The sequence below is a fragment of the Parambassis ranga genome, chromosome 2, assembly GCF_900634625.1.
Source record: "Parambassis ranga chromosome 2, fParRan2.1, whole genome shotgun sequence".
In the NCBI taxonomy this organism is placed as follows: Eukaryota; Metazoa; Chordata; class Actinopteri; family Ambassidae; genus Parambassis; species Parambassis ranga.
In genome coordinates this window covers 4,408,217-4,431,075 of record NC_041023.1, presented here as the reverse complement: position 1 = coordinate 4,431,075, position 22,859 = coordinate 4,408,217, and the positions used below count along the sequence as shown (strand labels likewise).

General features: G+C 42.8%; 1 protein-coding gene across 3 annotated transcripts in view; it reads left to right on the top strand.

Moving 5' to 3' along the window:
• atp9b (ATPase phospholipid transporting 9B) overlaps positions 1-20,645 on the top strand; it is a 31,950-nt gene extending 11,305 nt beyond the window's left edge. Inside the window, exons 10-29 of one of the 3 annotated variants that reach the window (XM_028431510.1) lie at positions 1,601-1,676; positions 2,795-2,871; positions 5,998-6,158; positions 6,247-6,389; positions 7,721-7,833; positions 9,045-9,296; positions 12,197-12,358; positions 12,558-12,650; positions 13,818-13,901; positions 14,161-14,331; positions 14,412-14,510; positions 14,587-14,676; positions 14,849-14,993; positions 15,179-15,243; positions 15,602-15,757; positions 15,856-15,920; positions 16,536-16,644; positions 16,728-16,785; positions 17,590-17,793; positions 18,421-20,645. In XM_028431510.1, the coding sequence (XP_028287311.1) occupies positions 1,601-1,676; positions 2,795-2,871; positions 5,998-6,158; positions 6,247-6,389; positions 7,721-7,833; positions 9,045-9,296; positions 12,197-12,358; positions 12,558-12,650; positions 13,818-13,901; positions 14,161-14,331; positions 14,412-14,510; positions 14,587-14,676; positions 14,849-14,993; positions 15,179-15,243; positions 15,602-15,757; positions 15,856-15,920; positions 16,536-16,644; positions 16,728-16,785; positions 17,590-17,793; positions 18,421-18,557 (2,460 nt within the window). In that variant the 3' untranslated portion in view covers positions 18,558-20,645. Of the gene's footprint in view, positions 1-1,600; positions 1,677-2,794; positions 2,872-5,997; positions 6,159-6,246; positions 6,390-7,720; positions 7,834-9,044; positions 9,297-12,196; positions 12,359-12,557; positions 12,651-13,817; positions 13,902-14,160; positions 14,332-14,411; positions 14,511-14,586; positions 14,677-14,848; positions 14,994-15,178; positions 15,244-15,601; positions 15,758-15,855; positions 15,921-16,535; positions 16,645-16,727; positions 16,786-16,884; positions 17,794-18,420 lie in introns of those variants that run through there. The other 2 variants (XM_028431517.1, XM_028431525.1) reach the window with 2 other exon arrangements.
• Positions 20,646-22,859: the final 2,214 nt, after the last annotated feature.

Here is a 22,859-nt window from a genome sequence, read left to right as displayed (position 1 = left end):
GACATATTTACAACCTGTTGCACACAAATCTCAAACAAATGCAGATTTTTCTATAGAAAGTGGATTGACACAGAAGATGTGTATCACTACAATGTGTTGACAAGTCACAACAATGAGTTCTTGTGTGTCCATCTGGGCCCGTTGTTATCTCCAGCAGGCATGCCTCTTACATCACAGGCAGGTTCTATCCATCCTGTCTTGCTTGTTGCTCAGTGATTTTTTTTCCTTTCTTTTTTTTTTTTTTATTAATAGCAGATTAGCGCAGCCCCCACAGAGAGGAGAGCTCCAGTACAAAGGGGAGCTTTGTGGTCCGTCTTCACTCTTGGCCACACACCAGGCTTAGTGAGCGAGCACTTCCTGCGCTCATTCATCCTCCGCGGCCTTCCTTTGCAGAGCGTGTGCTTTTAGTCTGAGCAGGATGGGAAAAAAAATGGGTTCCCACAGATCCGCAGCAAATGAACTTACCTATTTATGAGGGTCCCCCCCCCCTCCTCCCCCTCCCCCCGAGACGGATATGGTGGCTTTGTTTCTGTGGTCTTTATTGAGACCCTCTGCAGTTATGAACACCGGAGTGTGATGCCAATGTCAGAGCGGTCAAGCATTCTGCAACCTGCCATTCATTTTTCATGCACCTCATCCCATGTTTGAGTGGATTGACAGGATGTGGGTGCTTAGGTATCATAATTATCATATCAGGCAGGCAATATGAGCCGAAACTGGAGCCTTGACTCTGCACTCCTGACTCGAGCCTTTTTCTGTGTTTGTCTTTATTTAAGAGAGGCGGGTAAAACGGGGAGGGGGGGGGGAGTGAAACAGGAGGCTCTCTGGGGGCTAATTTATCGCTAAAATCTAAGTATACTCTATACTGTTTTTTTTAAAAGGAGCCTCTATCACCGTGGCAAATCTGGCGGAGCTATTGATGAAGAGCACAGCAGAGTCTGATCATCCTGGTCAGGCTGTGCGATCAGTTTTGTCTATTTAAAACCTTTCACTTAACAGTTCTACTGTGATGTATAGAGTTTTTTGTAAAATAGCCACCAAAGTGCACACATACAACCTCTGTTGAGGTCTGTAAAAAATCACCAGCTACAAAAGAGAAGAATTAACAATGGGAGTTAAATTCATCTTCATTTTTAATCGTCCAAACATCATCTCCACTCAGTCTGTCCAATGCTTCTGTGATTTTCTTTTGTTAATAAAATTTCCATTTATAGACATTCTGTTAGAACATGTTGCATATTTTTTTTAAATAAGGTTAATTGCTAAATCTAAATCTCAAAATAAGATTTTATATAAAAATAAGTATTTTTAGTGCCAGGTTTACCTTTTTCTTTGAAGAGAGTGTATCAATGGTCTCTTAAAGTGAAATATGTCTTTGTGTGATCCTGGTTGTCTGCTGCAGGGCCACACTGACCAATACTAATTAAAAGTTGGCTAATTGCAGAAATAAATTCTCAGCAGATATTTCTTACAAACTTGTGACTCTCTTTTTTAGCACAAAAAAGTTTCCCAAAAAAAAAAACACAACAAACACTTTAACTAAATATACACAGAGTGTTTTACAGGTTGAAAATGATTTGTTACCTTTCTTCTCCTTTAGGAAGACACAGACCCGCAAATCAACGAGAGTCTGAGCATTGAAAACACCCTTTGGGCCAGCACAGTTGTTGCATCCGGTAAGTGTATTTTATTTAATCTGTTTGTTTGGTTTTTTAAATCCTGCCTCACAGTCTGAAGCTGTGTCGCTAGTTGCTGAATGAGTCGGGTTTGTGGTGTTAAAACCTTGAGGAGTGCGTTTGTTGGTGCTTGTTTGGAGAACTTTCAGAAAAGCCACAGTTGAGGTAATCCTGCAGCCCTCCAACCAAGCGATTCCCCACAGAAACGGTTGTGTCAGTCGAGAGTGTTTGTGACGCTCTCACTGATGGCCACACCATTGATTTGCGGTGTTGCTCTCCCCTCTGGCCTGACCTTGACCAGACGAACAAACACACATACACTCTCTCTCACAAACACACACACACACACATTCTCGCAGTGACTTACATCATCTCTGCTTGGGAATGTCATTGTCCCTCCCAGGCTTGTTCTGGACAGACACTTCACAGCCTCTCCAGTGGTGTTCCAGGCTCTTGAACTGGCCCGGATTGCTGTGTGTTCCCTCTGTGCTGATGGGCCCCGGTCCAGCTGTGACAAGAGAATTAGTTGCTCACGTATTCAAATTGAAGCCCCTCTGCATGCTGAGCCACACACACCATTTGTCACACTGCTCAATATTTGTGGAGCTGGAAGTCAACCCGAGCAATTCATCACCTTTTTCCTCCCGTCCCGTGACTGCGGGTCTCTTTTCTCGTTCTCTCTTCTCTTTCCTTCTTTTGTTTTTAAATGGTTTCTAACTTTCTTGCCATTTTTATAGTTTGGGGATATCAGGACGTACATTTAGGTTTATTAAGGTCTTTGCTCTGCCATTAGGCTCATTTAATATTAATGACTCATTAATCCTTTGTAATAAGGCCACGGTAATGAATTGGCAAATAAAGATGGCAGTGTATTGATCAGCTTTTATGAGCTTCCATTGGGTGGCTGAAGGCCCTGAGAGTCTAAGCATATTAACCTCCTGTCTGTTAGCTTGAGTGGCAATGAGACAAAACTGCCTCAGCTCAGCCTTATTGTGTTTCTGCTCATGCAGTTCATCTTACTTGACCAAGATGAGTGTGTGTGTGTTGTATGTGTGCGATGGTGGGGGTGAGGTTCAGTTAATGAGCAGCATTACTTTCCTTGTGTCTATCTTTGGCAGGCACGGTGATAGGGGTGGTGATCTACACGGGCAAAGAGACCAGAAGCGTACTGAACACGTCCTATGCCAAGAACAAGGTGAATACCTGTTTTTCTTTTTTTTTGCAGGAAAGAAAGTTTTCTACATTTGATTAAGAGGCATTTATTCGCTGATGAACTCATGTGACAAATAATTTTCTCACTATTTCACTTTGGAGTCTTGAATAATAGAGAGAAAAATTAAAAAAAAAAAACATCTAAGACATGAAGTCAACACGGAACTGCAGTTCCTCAATTGGCCACTTGAGGGTGGCTTCAATCTTCATGTTAAAATGTGCAGCTTTACAGCAGAAATAATCATGTTTACAGCCTTCTCCTTCTCTTGACAACTGTATGGGGTGTAGAGTTTTAATATTATTCAACCATTTTAATCATTTTTAAGCCTTAAAATTATGCATAATTAATGGTGTGGCCACAAATGAGTGACTAGAGTGGTCATTTAGAGCACTCGGTCAAGCCTTCTGCTCACTTGCCCATTTTTATATTAAACCCTCCTAAAACGGAGCTGTTGTCGGCGACAGAAATTGACATGCGCTGTTCAAACTACCGTATCTCTGGTTATGTTCGCACTATTGAAAAAATCTCAACTGGTGAAAAACAGCTGTTTCGATCACTATTACATTCATTACGGTAATGACCACATTGCTTGTTATTACACACTGTTCTGAGCATTTATAACATAATAACAAATATGTTCTAGCTTTTGAAAGTTATCTTCATCTGTCAAGAAGGTAAACGGGTAAAATAAATTAAAATAATAATAAAATAATTAATACAACAATCATTTTCTGACAGAATCATTTAAAAAATGAGAGAGAAGGCAAACTGTTATAATTATAGTGGTGAAAGGGGTAACCAGGATTTGGGTTGTAGTAGGTTTGTAGTTCCTAACAATAGCGTTAAACGTGAGGTGAAGCCAACATCATGTTCTAAAAAAGCTGCTGCCTCACACAAACATCTGTCCCAAAACCCTCTTCATGCCATCTCTCTTCCTTTCACCTCTGATCACTAATCAATCACGGTGGCAAGGTGGTTTTTTAACCTTGACTTTCCAGATAAAGTTGGACCTGTCAATGCAAAAGGTCAGTGCCAGCTGCTAATTAACCAAAAGGGAAATTAACTAACTGAGGATTTAAGTGACATTTTCAGCAGAAAGTTAATCCTGCAGAATCCCCATTGAGTTTTTTTGTCTGCGGCTTTAAGAGATTAATGAAAATTTGATGCTAAATATAAGAATTTAGAGGCAGATGGTCAGGATAGATGCTCAGCAGGATGTCAAAGGTGAATGTACCACACAGTGACTTTAACACTCAAAGTTGTCACCTACAGCTGTCTGCACTTGTAAAGCTCTTCGTGGCATAAACACAAGCCCTTCCTGGCGCAGCACCGTTTTGACACCAGTGTCTTTTATTAAGAACGCTGATGTGGCCGGTCGAACGGAGCGGCAGTGTTTTGTGTAAGCTCGACAGCTGAGAGGAATTCAATATTTCAAGGAGATGATGTCAGAAGTGCCAATATGGAGACTGGAGATTGGGGGAGAAAGTCGATACAGTGCGGCTAAAGTCGCAGGAACGTTTTGGCCTCATATAATCTGTTGTGACACCGGCCAGGACAATGCCTGCACTTGATCAATCTGACAGGACTCAGACATAGATTCACTCTTCAGTGCGCGGTATTGTTAGACAGACAGACCGCCGTCTGAGTAAAGAGACACAACAATGTCATTTGACGAGAGGCTGCTTGTTTGAAGTGTATATCCAAGTCTGTATACTCTGCTCTCGCCACATGTCTCTCAGACGGAGCTACTGGTTCGTTACTTAGATCAATTTTATCTTATTCTCTTGACTTTCTTCAACAATAGACACACACACACTAAAGTTCTGATTCTGTTTAGTTTTAATTCGATTAATATTCATGTCCCGGGGCTGCAATTCTTCATCAGATTTCACACACAAACATGCCACACAGGCAGATCGAATCATTCCTTTCAGTTTTAACGGCTCGGAGATGAATGGAGTAAAATATGCACTTTTATTCATTGATAGCATCTTTAGGTTGAGGTAATTGAGTCCTTCTTCCACCCTTGACTGAATGAATAATGACTTCATCTGATCCCCGGCAAGGCTTGGAAAATGTAGACTAGCCATTGTTCAGGCAGAAGGGGATCCTTTGCTTTTCAGGCATGCACTGTGTTCTGCTCTGTCTTAATTTTTCTTCATTTTAATCCACCCAAACCCACTATTTTTCTCAATAGCTCAACCATGAACCATGTAGCGAGGCGCTGCAGTGGGGAGATACCCGCCCTGCTCCCTCCTCATACCCGTCCCCCCTTCTTTTTTTTTTTCCACACTCTGCTGCTACTGAGAGTTTAACAGCGACTGATAAATCAGTCACACTGGTCTCCCAGCTCTCCCAGTCCTCAGGGGAATGGGGTTGTGGTGGTGGTGGGAGGGTTCAGGCAGTGGAGGAATTCTGCTGCTTTTTATACGTGCTCACCCCCGCCTCACCTCCTCCTCCCCTCCTTTTCAGAGCAGTTCCTTTATTTGAGGGAGGAGAGATGTTATGTTCTGCTGTTTTTGTAAGCGTGGTGCGTCAGATGAAAGCCCTCTGTGTACAGGGCTTCGCTGTGAGCACTGCCAGAAAGGGGAAGGGCGCTTCTTTATTTGACATCTTTTTCCCACATGCTCCATTGGCTGGGAGATACACTCGAAAAATAAAAGACAATTCTGACCCCCCCCCTTTTTTTTGTCTCTCTCAATCTCAATATGGGAACTTTCTCTATTTTTGAGGCCTTGTGACCTTCTGTTGCATTGAAGGACAATCCTTCAGCATCACAATAATGCAGTTTACCACAAAATTGAGCCACTAATAAACTTATTTATTCCATACACACAGTTTGCATGATAAAGGCCTGGAGCTAGGAATCTCTTTCACTGGCTTTGTGTTTGCTGCTGTGTAGCATATTGTGAGGGTCTGGGAGCAGATGGGGAAGTTACAAAGAGGCTTTGCTGGTGCATAAGTTGTAAGAAAAGGAAAAAGATGTTCATTCTTTCTCACTTTAAATGTATCAATTGTCTAATTTCTATTTCTATTTCTATTATGAAAATATAGAGTTTACTTTTAAGCAGAAACATTTTTTGACCTCTGACCTTTTGTACCCCAAAGGTTGGCCTGCTGGACTTGGAGCTGAACCGCCTCACCAAAGCCTTGTTCCTGGCACAGGTGGTGCTCTCTGTTGTCATGGTAGCACTGCAAGGATTTGTGGGTCCCTGGTTCCGCAACCTGTTCCGATTCGTGGTGCTTTTCTCCTACATCATCCCCATCAGGTACTTCTGTGATCCTCAATAAGATAGAATGTTCTCAATGAAGTCTTCCTGGTGGTGGATTACAGCTGTTTTTTTCTGTGATGTGTAGCTTACGTGTTAACCTGGACATGGGGAAGTCGGCGTACGGCTGGATGATCATGAAAGATGAGAACATTCCCGGCACTGTCGTGAGAACCAGCACCATCCCTGAAGAACTGGGCCGACTCGTCTATCTGCTCACAGACAAGACAGGTAGGATGTTTCCAGGAGGCCTTTTTTCATTTAAGCTTTTATGTAACCTGTTGTTCTCCTCTTGTAGGGAAAAATCTGAATTTTAACACACATGATGATGTAATTGCTGCATTTTTCTCCTATTTAAAATTTTTTGAGGCAGTTGAGGTATCATGAGATCACAAACTTTTCAAGACTTCAGGCTGTGGGCTTGTAACTGAATGGTTTGGATCAATCAGTGTCCTTTTTGGAGGTTAGGGGCCCATTTTAGGTGTAATAATAGTCCAGAGTGTGTGTTTTATGCACACATTTGCATCACAAACTTTATAAAAAAACATCACATACTGACATGATAACTGCTACTTGCAGTATAAAGCTATTAAAGTAGCTGAACACGTCTCTATTTGTATGTCACGGTGTATTAAATAAATCAAATAAAAAGCTGAACGAATTGACAGTCTAAGATCAATGCACTTGGTCATAATTGGCATTTTAAGGCTAAGAGAACCTCCAGCAGCTATTTAAGCGTCCAACTCTTCACCATCACGGTTTGATTCCCTAATAACAGATTGCTGCTCTTTACTAATGCTGGACGGTGTGTCGCAGTGATAAACTCCTGCAGTGCTCCTAATATGCTTCTTTGTCTCACTGCGCCGATCTAGGTAGGAATAGATTAGCTTTAGAGCCTATTTATCCAGGTTGGTAGTTAAAGTACATGGAAAGAAGAACAAACAATCAATCCATTAGAAGTGGTTAACCCCCGTGGCTGTAATGTTTTTGGAAGTTAGATGCTCTCTAATCAGCTTTACGCTCTATCTGCACACGTTTTGGCAACAGACATCCATTAAACAAGGACAACTGCCCCCGTTGTTTTTTTTCATGTCTGAACACTCAGTGTTTTTGTATGCAGTGTTGTGTCTTGTGTGTTAGTTAGAGAGGACATGCAGTCCATATCGGTAATGAGATTAGGTCAATGAGAAGGCAGTCGCACCATCCTGCAGGTCCCATGATGCATTGTAAGACCTCTGAGCACAAAACGCACAGTGTTCAGAAGATTCTGGAATAGCTGACGTTTTTATTCATATTTTAAAGTTTTGTATTTTCAGAAAAGAAAAGGCCATGTTGTCGGTTTGCTGTGATTAAACTTGGTTTATTTATGGCACACAAAAACAAAGAAAACACTAAATCTGCCAGCGTTTCTCACGTTTTGTGTTTTTCAGGTTGTTAAAATGTCCCATATTTAATGAACTGCAGCACAGGTGTAACCAAGAAAAGCACACCTTTTAAGATGTAGTCCTCTGGTGTTTATTACTTGTATGTTTTTTTTATTAACTCTCTCTTCTGTGCTGCAGGTACGCTGACACAGAATGAAATGATTTTTAAGCGGCTGCACTTGGGCACAGTGTCCTACGGCACGGACACCATGGATGAGATACAAAGCCACATAGTACAGTCGTACGCACAGGTGAGTGTCGCACTCTTACTGTTGATTTTCTGGCAGCACATTCACGATGTTGGACGCAAGAAGCAAAAACAAAAAGGCAAACTGCCGGCGATCAGAAATCACAATTATTTTAGTGTAAAATGGGAATAAGAAAATTACATTTAATTATTATACAGTCATCCCCCTTTTCTCTTCCATTATGAAAATGTTTTAATGTTAATCCTGGAGCAGATGCTTTTAAATCCAGATATGAACCATATTTCACTCTGTGTTGCCTGCCCCCCCCCCCCCCCCTCCTCTGGATCAGTTTAATCAATTTTTATATTAGGCTAAGGATCCGTTTTTCCAGGAAAGAATCTCATATTGTTCATTCATCACACGGCGTCCCTCAGAGACTCCTCATACTGTAAGCAAGTGTTTTTCCTCGCTGGGTGGCTCAGATCTGGCTGCAGTCTTGACAGAATGATATTGTTCGCTCTCAGCCAGCTCCAAACAGCTGGTCCAGGCTGAAACCATCTGCCACTACACCCCTATGTGTAATCTCAGCTAATGAAAAATGACTAGTCCTTTTAGCGCTGGGCCTTTGTATTTCTGTACTGTAGTGTTTTCAGATACTGTCACTGAGATATAAAGAATCTAATGTCAGCTGCTTGTTTTGAGATAAGAGAGAGTCCCTCTCTCCCTGCAGGTTAACACTAAGCTAACGTCTACTACTTCAGTAGAGCGCAGCGTTCCTGTCAAATGCAGCTAGCACTCCTCACTAGCCAACACACACTTAAATTGATGGCACACGTCAAAACAGCACAAACCATAAAAGGCCCTCAGAGCAGATATAACGTGATAAAGACTGTGATGTACCACTTCTCCCCTCCCTGTGTCGTTTAGCATGAAAAGGAGTGTCAGAGTGAAGCGTGGGATCAGATCTGCTGTGTGCAGGCATACTACACTTAGGAAATAAATGGGAGTCCCTGATACTGAATCATCTCGTGACACCACATCCTGTTTTTATGTGTGTTCAGATGCCTGTGCTGTGTTTATATTTCAGTTGAAGTGTAGCAGAGTGTTTCGTTTGGCGTCAATTATATGTATTATCTCAGTTCTGTCAGTTTAAAATGAAGAAGGAGCAGAAAATGGTGAAAATGTGTTTGTTTTTCCTCCTCCTTTAATCATATGTGCGCTGCACTTGACAATATCACAGCACAACAGTCCAACAAACACCGTGTCTGTTTCAGGTGCCTTCCCAGCCATCCGGTGGCGGAACCAGCGGCGCCACGCCGTCCCGCAAGACCCAGACGTCTGGCCCGAAAGTGCGTAAGAGCGTCAGCAGTCGCATCCACGAGGCGGTGAAGGCCATCGCCCTGTGCCACAACGTCACGCCCGTCTACGAGTCTCACGTCGGTGTGAACGGAGAGACGGAATCTGCAGAGGCTGACCAGGACTTCAGTGATGACAACCGCACCTACCAGGCCTCCAGCCCAGACGAGGTACTGTACAAATACAGAAAACGTGGATCAGTTTCTTAGACTTTCCTGATCATAGAGTGCCTTCTGAGTCCCTTTTCCTGCCCTCTTCTTGTGGGAATAATCGGGATCGAACCTTCTCTGACCCCCTCCACAGTTTCCTCTCTCACTTAACGGTTATTAGCGGTCCTAAATAACCCTGGTTAGTCATAATAGTCATTTCATGGGCAGGAAGTCAGAGGTCATGAACTCCTTGTAGAGGTTAAGCCATTTAATTGTCTGTATTTGCTTTCTGAGAATTTACTGCCCCAGCTGAAGGAAGAATGCAGCACGACCCCCAAAGGCATCTCTTCCTCCATGTAACCTAAGAGTTGGAGCTTTTATGACTGAGGGCTCCACCACACACAATAACACATATAACTCCAATTATACTACAGTATATATCTGTAGAGAAAGCTTAGGAGAATGACGGGGAGAATTAAATACTGGGGCGGCTGTCAGGGTTTGACGGTTTAATGTATAGTGAAGGAGAGTTAATCTTCCTGTGTGCACACCCCCTTTGATGCCATTGGCATGTTTGTCACTGCTGACATGTGAAGCCTTTGTCAGACTTACATACTTTCTGTGCCAAGTCCAACAATCAAAATAAGGATGAAACGAAACCGGTGGAAGATAAATCTCACTTTTGCCGATCCGTCCGCCCCCATGAGTTGATGTATATATTTATTTATCTCACCGTGCTCTATCTCCTCTCTCTCCACTGCCTCACACTGCTTGGATTGATCAATATTTAATTTTCTCTCAGAGACGGTGAGAGGTGGAGGTCTGTGATTGTTGTTGGTGGAGCTCTCCTCCTTCTCCTGCTTTGTTCTGACTCTGCTCCTTTTTTACTTCCCCTCCCCTCTCATCACTGACTGCAGCATCAGATCTTGGCCACTGTACCGCAGTTTGTTTGGCTCTCTGCTCTCAGCCTCTCTGATGTAATGAGCCGTCATTAAGAAGATGAAATACACCAGCTACTGAGGTCAGAACACGGGTCACCTGACCTGCCGGTCAGCCGGGCTCTACACACAGCTCCCCCATGTGACCTCTGACCTCCATAATAATCTGGCTGCAGTCCTTAATGGCTGCCATGATCAGGGAAGTGGGTGCTCTGTCATTTACAATTGGACTGACAGTCTCAATAAGCGTACAGTAATGTAGGAATTATATTAAAGAAACTATTTCCTCTGTCACTTCCACTACGGGAACAGTTAAACAGTGGAAAAAAGTTTCAGGAGCCTAATTTCATGTGTGCTTGACACGCAGCATGTGGATGCTGCTCGGGTGTGGGAGATGTGGTTTCAGCTCTCATGGTTCCAGAAAACAGGGCTACAGTTAAATTACTGAAATGTTTGCTCAAACTGTGTCATGTGTTTTAATTAGATTTTTATTTGGAATGATGGGTGCTTTGTGCAAAAATATCACACATAATAACACACAAACACATTAAGTTACACAATACATGTACATTGGTTTTTATGGTCGTTAGAAGACGTTAAAACAGAGCAGAAAATAATCTGTAGTATCAAATAAAAGCCATTATACTTGCATAATGTGGGAGATAAAGTGTATTACTACCTTAGTGAGCAACACTTGAACAAAGTCTACAAATAATACTGAGCTGAAGGTTTTAAATTGAACAAAAAGTCTTAATTGTATCTTAGGGCTGCAACGATTATTCGAGTGCTTGAGTAATATTCGAGGGAAAATGCATCGACAACAAATGTAGTATTCGATGACTCGGTAGTGAGTGTTTTGGGTCCAAGAGGCCCTGGGTTTGAAACCCAGGTGAGCCGTTGGGTCGCGGATTGAAGCAGTGACAAAGCAGCAGTCCAAAGTAGGCGGCCGCTATGGAAATAGTTTTCAGCTGCAGCCATATTTATGGGAAAACTATGACATTTACATGTGATCCGATTATTCGAATAATCGCAAAAATAATTGGCGAGTATTTGATTATAAATTATTCGATTTGTTGCAGCCCTAGTGTATCTGATAAATACACACAAAAAAAACAGGAAATTTAAAATAAAATGATGAAATAAAATGATTTATAGAGTATACAGTTTGCATTGTTTAGATTTGATTTATTCATCTTGTGTCCAATGCTTTTTATTCCCACTGATGCTACATTAACTGTTAAAGGCCCTTTTGTGGCCGTTTTAATTTACACAATATACACAAACAAAGTAAATTACACTGTTGAAATGATTCGTCTGGGTGTTGAAATAGTCCTTTCTGTCTAAATCATGTGTAGCTTCTATCAAAGTCTGATTTTAAGTGCTATGTTTTAGGATCAGCACATGCAATGTGTGGGAATTCATGTGCGCGCGCACACACACACACACACGTGCGCACCAGGATAATGACACACAGATGTGTGTTAAGTAAATATAGGCAGCCCTTTTTTACAGAGCTCAAAGGGGGAGCGGGAGAAATGATGGGGTATTAACAGGAAGTTCCAATTTGCAGGTCAGAGTATAATAACAACCTTTGAGTGAGCAAATTGAAAATGAAGCCATTGAGAGTTGAGTCGTGTGCAGCTGAACACTCACTCGGGGGCTGCAGTTCCTGCTGAGGAGAGAAAGAGGAAAGAGAAACAGAACAACACTTATCTGGAGCTGAATGAGAAGAGCCGAGCAGCCGCGGAGAGGCCGTAACTCTCTTGTCCTTGTCCAAAATGACGTTTTGACCAGCTTAAAGTCTTCAGCCATCATTTTATTGTCTAATTAGTTCATTTCAGTAAAGAATAATCACCATAAAATTGGAATTTTAGCTTAATTTGTCAAGTCTTTTACTGTCTTTATATAAATTCAGTGTAAAAATGTGTTCAAATTTCTACACGTTCACACTAATCCCTGCTGTTTTGTGTGTGTGTTCCTCAGGTGGCGCTGGTGCGGTGGACGGAGAGCGTCGGCCTGACCCTGGTGAACAGAGATCTGACCTCTCTGCAGCTGAAGACTCCCTCAGGACAGATCCTCTCCTTCCACATCCTGCAGATCTTCCCCTTCACCTCAGAGAGCAAAAGGATGGGCATCATAGTCCGGGTGTGTAAAACAATATAGTATTGATGCTGCTGTCTGTGTGGTCCAAGTCATATTAATCTGTCTCTGTTATCACCGTGCATTATATTGCAAAGATATGCAGCTTTAATTTAAGTTTATTTACCTAAAACCTGTTCACAGTAATATATATATATATATATATATATATATATATAATAACTTCATGTTAAATTTGACGTAGGAGGAGTCCACAGGAGACATCACTTTCTACATGAAGGGTGCTGATGTCGCCATGGCGAGCATCGTCCAGTATAACGACTGGTTGGAAGAAGAGGTAAAACTCAAGCTGTTTTCGATGCAGCCACCAGCATTTAGTTGACTGCAGTTCTCATCACAGACAAAGTCATTTTTAAAGCTACAGTGCAAAAAGGTTGTCTCCCCCTTCTGGCAGTGAGAGTAATTGCACATGAACTGTACATACTTACATAGCTTTTACCTAATAATAGATAATAATCGATTAAACACTTGTTTAGTTTCTTTTTATTGGACGAACTCTGGACATTTTCAGGGTACAAATGTCACAAAAGACAACAGATTCAAACCTCTACTATACTATGCTATAGCTATCGCTAACATAGAGTGTGTTTATATGCACATTAATGTCTTCTTTTGTGTCTTATCTTTCAAATTTAGGATGTGGCTTTAACCTAAAATCCTATTTATTCACCTCCATGTATACATGAGCCTGACAGTACTCAGATTCAGATCTCCTGACTTGTGTTTCTGCCACTGTGTTCTTCACCTGTAGAGAGTGTGTGTGTGTGTGTGTGTAATGAGCCATTTCCACTAAAAACCTGTGACCAATGTATAATCTGTGAACCTAAACAACATAAATATGAGATGGTTTGCTCATAGCGGCCGTTTTAAGTTCAATTCCCCTCCATTAATCAGGACATTTCATCACGAGATCCACAGGGCTGCTGCGCCCAGTCCGGTGGTCGAAGGTCTTGTTCGCATATGTTCATAATTATATTGGCATTATTGAGTCATTTAGCACCGGGGGCAGCTTTTGATTTAATTAGTGACCTAGATAAAGTTGAAGTAATTACAGTATGTCATATTCTTGAACAATGGTGCTAATGATGTCCTGTTGGCTGTAATATCCCGCCGCAGTTACTCTGCCTGTCAATAACCAATCAACAGGACGCATTCGCCCTATTGGTGTTTCATATCAAAAATAAACCGCCATCCATCCGTTTGTTTTACTGTGTCCTCTGAGTGTCACCAGAGGCTGTGTTATTCAGTATTGATTTCTTTTGGTGTTGGTAACAATATGTTGTTATTGACAGCGCTGTACATGCTGTGCTTATACAGCAGCTGCTCTGAGACAATCCGCCCTGTGTTTGAATTAAATTCATAACACAAACATGTATATTAAAAGCTTCCAATGACAACTTCAGATATGTTTGCTAACATGATCACCCTCTCTGCTGCCTGTCAGTGTGGGAACATGGCCAGGGAGGGCCTGAGGACTCTGGTGGTGGCCAAGAAGTCTCTGTCTGAGGAGCAGTATCAGGACTTTGAGGTGTGGATGGAGCACTAATCTGTGTTTTTGTTAGGATTTCAGTTTTTTATTTCAACCTGTATTGACTGAAACCTATTAAATTATATTAGATAAATGATAAATCCCAAAATGTGTGTAGAGTCTATGTATATTTAAATTCAGATATTATTTTTAACAGCTGTTTTCATGCAGAAATATTCAGTTGAATGGCACACTGAGAATAAATGATTGATTGTGACTCTTCTGAAGCCCTTCTTTACATCTTTCTCTCTTCGTGCAGAATCGCTACAACCAGGCGAAGCTGAGCATCCATGACCGAGCCTTGAAGGTCGCAGCAGTGGTGGAGAGCCTGGAGAGGGAGATGGAGCTTCTGTGTCTGACCGGTGTGGAAGACCAGCTGCAGGCAGATGTCAGGCCCACACTGGAGCTGCTCAGAAACGCAGGCATCAAAGTTAGTGCTGAGCAGATAACTGACTGTCCATGTCCATAAGGTTTTATTCTAACACCGTCTTTGTCTTGTTTTCTTCTCAGATCTGGATGTTAACCGGGGACAAACTTGAGACAGCGACATGCATCGCCAAAAGCTCCCATTTGGTTTCCAGAAGCCAAGACATCCATGTCTTCAAACCGGTATGCCTCTTTAGAGGAGGGTAACGGAAAGCCGAAATGTTCTTGTGGCTAATTGTGTTGTGTGGCTCTTGAGCAGGTCTCAAGCCGTGGAGAGGCCCATCTGGAGCTCAATGCCTTCAGAAGGAAACATGACTGTGCTCTAGTCATCTCTGGAGACTCCTTAGAGGTACTACAGCACACAGCGACACGTCTTCACTGCACAGCAGATGATGCTGAGGATGCAGCCAAACAGGAGAAGCACTCATCAGCCAAAGCTGAAGCTCTGGAGAGAAAAACTAATCAAAAAATGTTTTTAATCTTTTGCAGTAACCTGTGCTTTGTGTCCCTTGTGTCTGCAGGTGTGTTTGAGGTATTACGAGCATGAGTTTGTAGAGCTGGCCTGTCAGTGTCCAGCCGTGGTCTGCTGCCGCTGCTCCCCGACTCAGAAAGCCCAGATCGTCACACTCCTCCAGCAGCACACGGCCAACAGAACCTGTGCCATAGGTGAGCAGACGATACGGCTTCAGTGCATCTACTGGACTAACTTTACAACACAGATTATGTGTCTCAGATTAACATGAGATTAAACTGATCTATTGCTACATGTGTCCACAAGATGGCAGCCAAAGCTCACTGAGAGGATCACTGGTCTCAGTTTATAACACAATTTTGTTTGTATTTTGTGACAGGTGACGGAGGAAATGATGTCAGCATGATACAGGCTGCAGACTGTGGTATCGGGATAGAAGGAAAGGTAAAAATATAAACAGTGACTGTTCATTAACCCTCAGACAAACCTGCACTCCCGTCACATGCACTCACTGTGGGCTCAGTTTTTACTGCAACATGAAGTCCAGCACCTCGACGGAAGCAGCACCATCATAGCTTGAAAAAGAGAAAACTCAAACAAAAATTAAATTAAACTGAAATCTCTGAAATGTAATCTCATCACAGTGCTTCTGAAATAGGAACGAAAATTAGAAGCTCCTCAGTAAGTGGAACAAAGTGTCTCCATTGTTTTCAGTGTTTTCTTTTTAGGAGTGTTTTAATGGTTTTAGGTGCATGTTTTTCACCCCAGCAGTAACACAGCATGTTGTTTTTTTTTTGAACAGGAAGGGAAGCAGGCGTCGCTGGCCGCAGACTTCTCCATCACTCAGTTTAAGCACATCGGACGCCTGCTCATGGTACACGGCAGGAACAGCTACAAGCGCTCAGCAGCGCTCGGTCAGTTCGTCATGCACAGAGGCATGATCATCTCCACCATGCAGGTACGATGATAACTGAAGCACCTTTAGACAAAGCTTGTGTTCTCTAATGTGTGTGTTTAAAAACTAAAGACGGCTGTTCACACTTTTTTCATCCTCAGGCCGTCTTCTCCTCCATTTTCTACTTTGCCTCCGTGCCATTGTACCAGGGTTTCCTCATGGTTGGGTACGTATGTAATCAGTAAAAACAACTACCGTATTTTCTGGACTATAGGTTGCACCGGAGAATAAGTCGCACCAGCCAAAAAAATGCATAATGAAGAAGTTAAAACCATAGATATGTCGCACCAGTGGGCCAGCGTAATGTTTTTAGCGTAACGCTGCCTCTTGAATTCCTCTTAACTTAAGTGGTGCGGCTGCAGGACATTGAGAGTGAGAGTGACACGCATTTCAACAAGTCCTCACGTGGAGAAATGATTAGCTTCACCGCACAGAAACTCCTATAAACATCCTGTAAATGAGTAAAAGGCAGACTACTGTGCGCCTATAGCTGTCTGGAATTAGCGACATATCGACCAGAATGCAAAGTGTGGACAAGCTGGAGGTGGAAGAGAACCGTCAGGAGAGGGACAGAACAGCTACCATTATATCTGCAGTGGGACATCAGGACACAAGGTTTTATCATATATATATATATGTCGCATACCCAGCCAAAGGATGAAAAAAAGTGCAACTTATAGTCCAGAAAATACAGTAGTTCCCTCTTATACAGCATCGTTTGGAAGCAGGAATATAAATCCTCTGTGCCTCCTCCTCTGTTTAAACTCATTTCTCTGTGCAGGTATGCTACCATCTACACCATGTTTCCCGTCTTCTCTCTGGTTCTGGACCAAGATGTCAAGCCGGAGATGGCTCTGCTCTACCCGGAGCTCTACAAAGACCTCACCAAGGTTTGTTTTTTTCATGTATATCCCTTTACCCTTAACTTTTTTGTGCCTCTGCTGCACTCACAGATGTCGTTTCATTCTTTCAGGGGCGTTCACTGTCCTTCAAGACGTTCCTTATTTGGGTTTTGATCAGTGTCTATCAAGGTGAGTTGGTCATCATTCACACGAACGGCCCGGTAGGTGCAGACTGTCAAAGCCGCTCTTCATCCAACATTTCATCATGTGCGCTGTGTCTAATTCCAGGGTCCCCGGGCCCCCTCCAGACCCTCAGACAGTCTGTTTCTCAGTATCTAAGGTTTCCACCCGCCATCCGCCTCTACACGCCGGCTTTTGTCCGTCCAGTAAATCGATATTTCTGTAATCGCTAAGCCATGCAGCGTGTGAGAAAGATCTATGTTCCTGCTCGAGCGTGACTTCCTGACAGCTCGAGGTTTTTTAATTAAAGGCCAATACCCGGACTGTGGAACACAAAAAAGAAACATATATGAGAGGACAACACAGCGCAGGAGGAAGATATTCAGTAATTTATTACAGAGTTTGAGCCGCTGGAATGCAGCTGTATGAAGACTGTATGAAAAAAGCAATTATGTGATCAGTTATAGGCTATTAAACGCAATTTGTGTAGCGTTATGATAAAAACTACAGACTATCAGGATACAGTAGGCGCCTGAAGATGAGTGAGTGTCTGGATTCTTTGAGTGAGTCAAACTGGAACACTTCATTTTATCCTTATCTCCAGACTCTTTAAACCTCAGTGCTCTTTTTCCTGGCCTGGGCCAAACTTTAATTTAAAGGTCCTTGTGATGGACCAGTCTGCATATTAAGGAACAAAAGTCCACCATAATGATGATGATGTGTTTAGTGTTACTTGATGTGATGCAGATAAACCCGCCTTGTTTTTTTGTTGGTTTGTCATCCGGTCGATATTGTTTTCTTTGGCGCCACCAGGTGGCATCCTTATGTATGGCGCGCTGGTCCTTTTTGAGTCGGAGTTCGTGCACGTGGTCGCCATCTCCTTCACGGCGCTCATCCTAACGGAGCTGCTGATGGTGGCGCTGACGATTCGGACGTGGCACTGGCTCATGGTGGTGGCTGAGTTCTTCAGCCTGGGCTGCTACCTCGCCTCGCTCGCCTTCCTCAACGAGTACTTCGGTAGGTACAACTTTCTTTGTAATTATTTTGGGACATAATTTTAATTCAGAAGTACATTGATGGATTTGGTTGTGATTATTTGCTTCTGCTCAACACTGAAAAACTAAAATTGAATTCTACTTTTTTGATTTTAACACCTAAACAAGATGAGGCTGATGTTAGAGCCACGCTGCACCTGCTTTCTGTTCACTTTGATGTAACACTCTTGGCGCCGTATGTGTCGCGCTGTAGTTGAGCTCTGTGCTTTTATTTCCTCTTCCTCTTCTTCTTCTTCTGTGTCCTTTTGTGTTTGTCACTTCGCTGCACTCACTGTTTCTGCTGCACTTTTTTTGCTTCTGTGTGTTGCCGGCAGGCATAGGCAGGGTGTCCTTTGGAGCTTTCCTTGGTAGGTTCGCAGCCTGTGGCATCACCTCCTTCCCTTCATCCCTCGCCGTTCTTCTTGTGCCGCCATCTTTTTATTTATGACTCATTTCACATTTCATTTAGAAAAAATTTTTTAAAAATCACAAACCATGCCATGATGATTTAACTCCTCGCTCATGTTGCTTCCAGTCACCTGTTGCATTCCTACATTACCCATAATCCTGTGCAGCCATGGCAGCCCTCTGACATGTTTCTTCCTCGCAGACCTGTCCTTCATCACGACCTGGCCCTTCCTGTGGAAGGTGTCTGCCATCACGCTGGTCAGCTGTCTTCCTCTCTACATAATCAAATACCTGAAACGCAAGTTTTCACCGCCGAGCTACTCCAAACTCTCCTCATGAGCCAAACCGGGGTTACTTCTGGTTTGTAGTTCTTTCTCTTTACAGCACTTTTTTTTTTTACTGAAGATGAACAGCTGACCTCTGCAGAACCACTGGAACAATCACAAACTGAGAGGATGGATTGTTCTTTTTTTTGTCACTGAGACTTGGGATTACTTGAAAAAGTCAGAGCACATAATAAATAAAAAGACTGTAAAAGGATGGAGTGAGTGCACTGAGAGGGCCTGACGCCTCCGTCTGACGGAGCCGGGCGACCTGCCTTCTTTTGTTTTAATCAGCTTCAAGTGTCATTTTATACCGTTCAGATGCATTACCTTCAGATTTTTTATATGTCGTGTTCAGGATTTTTTTAAGTGTTATTTTATATTAAAGGTGTTAATAAGTTGCTGGCAGGCAGCTCTGTGAACAGTGATGAGTTGCTGCAAAGGGATTTAATGTAAATACACACAGCTTTGCTACTGCTGTACGCTGACGGCACCTTTAAAGCGCCTCGCTGTTCTGTGTGTAAGGGCGAATCAGAGCTGTGTGGAGGGAGTAGAAACCTCTGAGCAGACATAATAACTACTGAATGAACAGCGGTTTAAAAAAGGCGACCTGGAAAATGATGTACATGTACTACTGTACATATTGGAAGCACATCTTTGATTATGCAAAGGAGACGTGCATGTTTAAAGCACTGAGACGCCCTGAGCGGGCAAAGATAAAGAGGCGGTCCGATCAGAGACTTTTTTTTAGCACAAATCCTGCGTGAAAAGGTGCCACAACCTGTTCATTGTTGGACTGATGCAGCTGGACTCTCTGTATGAAAGGCACAGCTGCGTGTTATCAGTTATGATTCTTTTGGCCGATATGGTGGTGTCAGACCTGAGGGTACAGCCTGTTCATGCTGGGCTTCCTCAGGAGCGCCCCCTATGAATCAGTATGACAATTCTGTGGTGTATTGTTTGCACCTCTGAGCCGGCATGTGAGGTGGTACCAGCACAGAATCAGTGGCTTTAAGAGCAGAAATGAAGGCTGTGGTATTATAAAGGAGGAAGGCTGACGGTAGAGCAGGGGGGGCATCATGAGAAAAACACTCCAGAGAGGTTTGGTAACAGTAGAATCAGCCTGTGTGAAAGGGTTAAACGAAAGCGTGAAAGCGTGCTCTGAGTGTTTGACATTTGTGGACAAGAAAAAGCTCTTTTTAGACTGAAATGGCGCTTTAATGTTGAGAGGAAGAGTCCTTTAGTGTAACACCCACACTGACGTGGCTGTGTGACGGGGCTAAAGAAGAGGGACGTTACAGCACCACCACAGCTCCACCTGTGAGTGGAGGAGGCTGCTGTAGACCTCACTCTGTCATCATTCTTGTGCATTAACCAAAAAAAAAATATTCACCATGACATTCAATAGAAAAATGCTGTTTAAGGAGTCCTTCCTGGGACTGACCGGACGATCGTCTGTGCATCATTTTACGGTCCAGAACCAGCACTGCTCACGGTTCATGTCCCGGCCTTGACTGTCCTGTGTAATTCTACATGATGTCTGTCGGTGGCTGTCTGTCCTCCTGTCAGGACGTGGCAGCTCGCTTTGTGCCTCATCAATGTATTGAAGCTGCATCGGATGTTTTGTTCGCTGCTGTCATCAACACACACACACACACACTCACACACACACACTGCTGGCTGGATACACTCTTTGGCCTTCATTGACAGTATGACTCCTTTGTGCTTCTGTGTGACCTCAGCCTGTCGTTGACATTCAGCTTAAGGAGGAATGAGTTTTATCATTCTGTCCTGTTTGTGTTCAGCATGCAGGAAGATTAAATGTACAGTGGAGGAAACAGGAAGTAGTTTAGCTATGTTTATTAGTCAGGTTGTCATGTTTGTTTTTATTTGTTTTTTTGCAGAACTTTAATGCAAATTGCATTTAAGGGTTTTTCTTACAAAGACGTTGCTCCCTGTGTCTTCTCTTCAGGTCTGTGTTGTAAAACCTTTTCTTTTGTTGTGAACTTGTTTTCTATGTCCCACACTTGGATTTCTAACATCTGTTTGTTGTTTATAAAATTGTTATTGATTAATGAATAATAAAAAAACAATAGATTCATGTCAAAAATGTTGTGTTAATTTGTATTTTATCCTTTATTTTGAAAGGTAAGAAGAGAAAAATGGGCGCTCCATTCTTTGTGAAGTTTAACCTGTGGCCACTAGAGGGAGCCAGAGATGGTTTAATTGATGGTATACAGTGGGTTTTTTTTAGGTTCTAATGATCCAAAGATGAAGGGACAGATCTAACACTCATAATTTTATGGATATATATTTTATTTATTTTGCTAGCTTGGTGTGAGGTTTGAAGTTTATTTTCTTGTTGCTCTGAGGACACCCTGATGTCTCAGTCTCCAGGCCTTATTATGCATCAGTAACAAAATCTAAATATTTGAAGCCCCTTTGTCAACATCTCCAAGTTTAGCTGGATTTATATCAGATTCAGTGAAGCCTCACTGTATGTACAGTATCAGTAAACAAGCCCGAACATGAAGTAATTACAGCCTGTGTGCTTGGAAAAAAAAATATGTTTTACAGTGTAATTTAAAGCAGCCATTGAACAAACAGACAATGTGTTATCAATTTCTCCCCACGGAGCAGGAAGCAGTTTGTGGATGGAGGGCGACCCAGTGATGAATGTGATGGTCCGATGGCTTCAACATGTGAAGAAACGTTTCTCTTTCATCTGCTGCTTTTCACTCTGAAACCGCGCAGACACAGGTTGTGTTTAACTTGTGCGTCGGTGGAAGATTACTGTGGTGTGCTGTGTTCCAAAGCGGGAACAGTTTTTAATGTGCTGCACGAGCAGCTTTCATGTTGATGTGACGAACGATCTGTTGTGCTGACAGACGAGAGAGTTTGTGTTCAATAAGAGGAACAGATCTTATAATGCTGAGTTTGTTTCTGTGTGTGTGTGTGTGGAACGACACAAACATTTCTATGAGGTTGAAAATACATCGTATTTTCTAAATTTGCAGCACAAAGTCTGTGAAGAGCTGCAGAGATGGAGAGAAGCTGAGCAGAAGTGCTCTGTGTACAGAGCAGCATGAAGAGGCTGAGTGCTGAGCGGCTTTAATGTGTCACACAGGAAACTCTGAAGTGCTTCGAGCTCAGGACAACGGGTTTAAAGAACATGAATCCACATACTGACAACACAACCATGGAGGACGCACTTCCACTGGATAGAGGATTGATTCTTCTTCATTTATGGATCTTGAGGAAAGACGTCTGATGGTGACTGAAGCTGGACGCTGTGGGACGATGGACTCAGATCAGTGTAGACCAGAGACCTTCACCTTGATCAGACTTTACTGATTGAGTGTTTGGATTATTCTTTGGTCTCTAGACCCTTCAGGCTGACCGCTCCCTCACCTGTTGTGTTATTAGATCATGTCCTAGATCGTGTGAGTGGGCTCCAGTAACCGGCCCCCCAGGATTGGGGTCAACCTACCAGGCTCTCTCTGCCATGGTTTAATTGAGTCTGCTACAGAAGGATCATCCTCATGGCTCATAAGGCCATGTAATCAAAGTTATTGATGTCAAACTTTCTGCTTAATCAATCAAAGGGTCGGACTAAACATGCATGAAAACTGTATGTACAGAATGTGGTTCCGCCTACGGGTGCTGCCATGTTGGAAAAAGACGCCATCTTGGAACCAGAGTCTGCAAAACTAGCACCTGAACACAGATCGCCATGATTGAATGTCGCCAATGCATGTCTCCGCCTACCTCAGGCCATGAATTTATCAATCACCTCTCTCACTATAAAGCATTCAGAGCGACGTAGTCGTCATCATCATCATCATCATCATCCATCTGGTTGTGTCATAAAAAAGGCCTTTTTTCTGAAACACTTGACTAAACTCGTTTCATCCGACCCGCTTAGTGAGATACAAACACTCGCACAGCAGAAACTTCAGATGCAAAAAACCTTTTTTTTAACTTAGTGTATATATAAATATATGTTTTTACATTTTTTGCTGCTTTTTTTGTATCACACGCTGGAGGGGGAGAGCTGCCATTAAGCCATTATACTATCTTGTTACTAAGCGGCTAAGTGGCTTCTGTAGGCGAAGCCTCTCCGACCGGGCTCGTTATAAAATTCCACAGCACCCTGTTTGAATTAAGAACCAGCAACCAGCACAGATAAAGTTACTGTTAATGATATTCCCTGACGGACTCGACAGGGGGATTCAAATGTCTGGAAGAAGACGAGGCTGCTCTTCATTCCAGGAGGAACAACCGGAGAGTATTCCCAACTTGTAATTGCTTATCCATA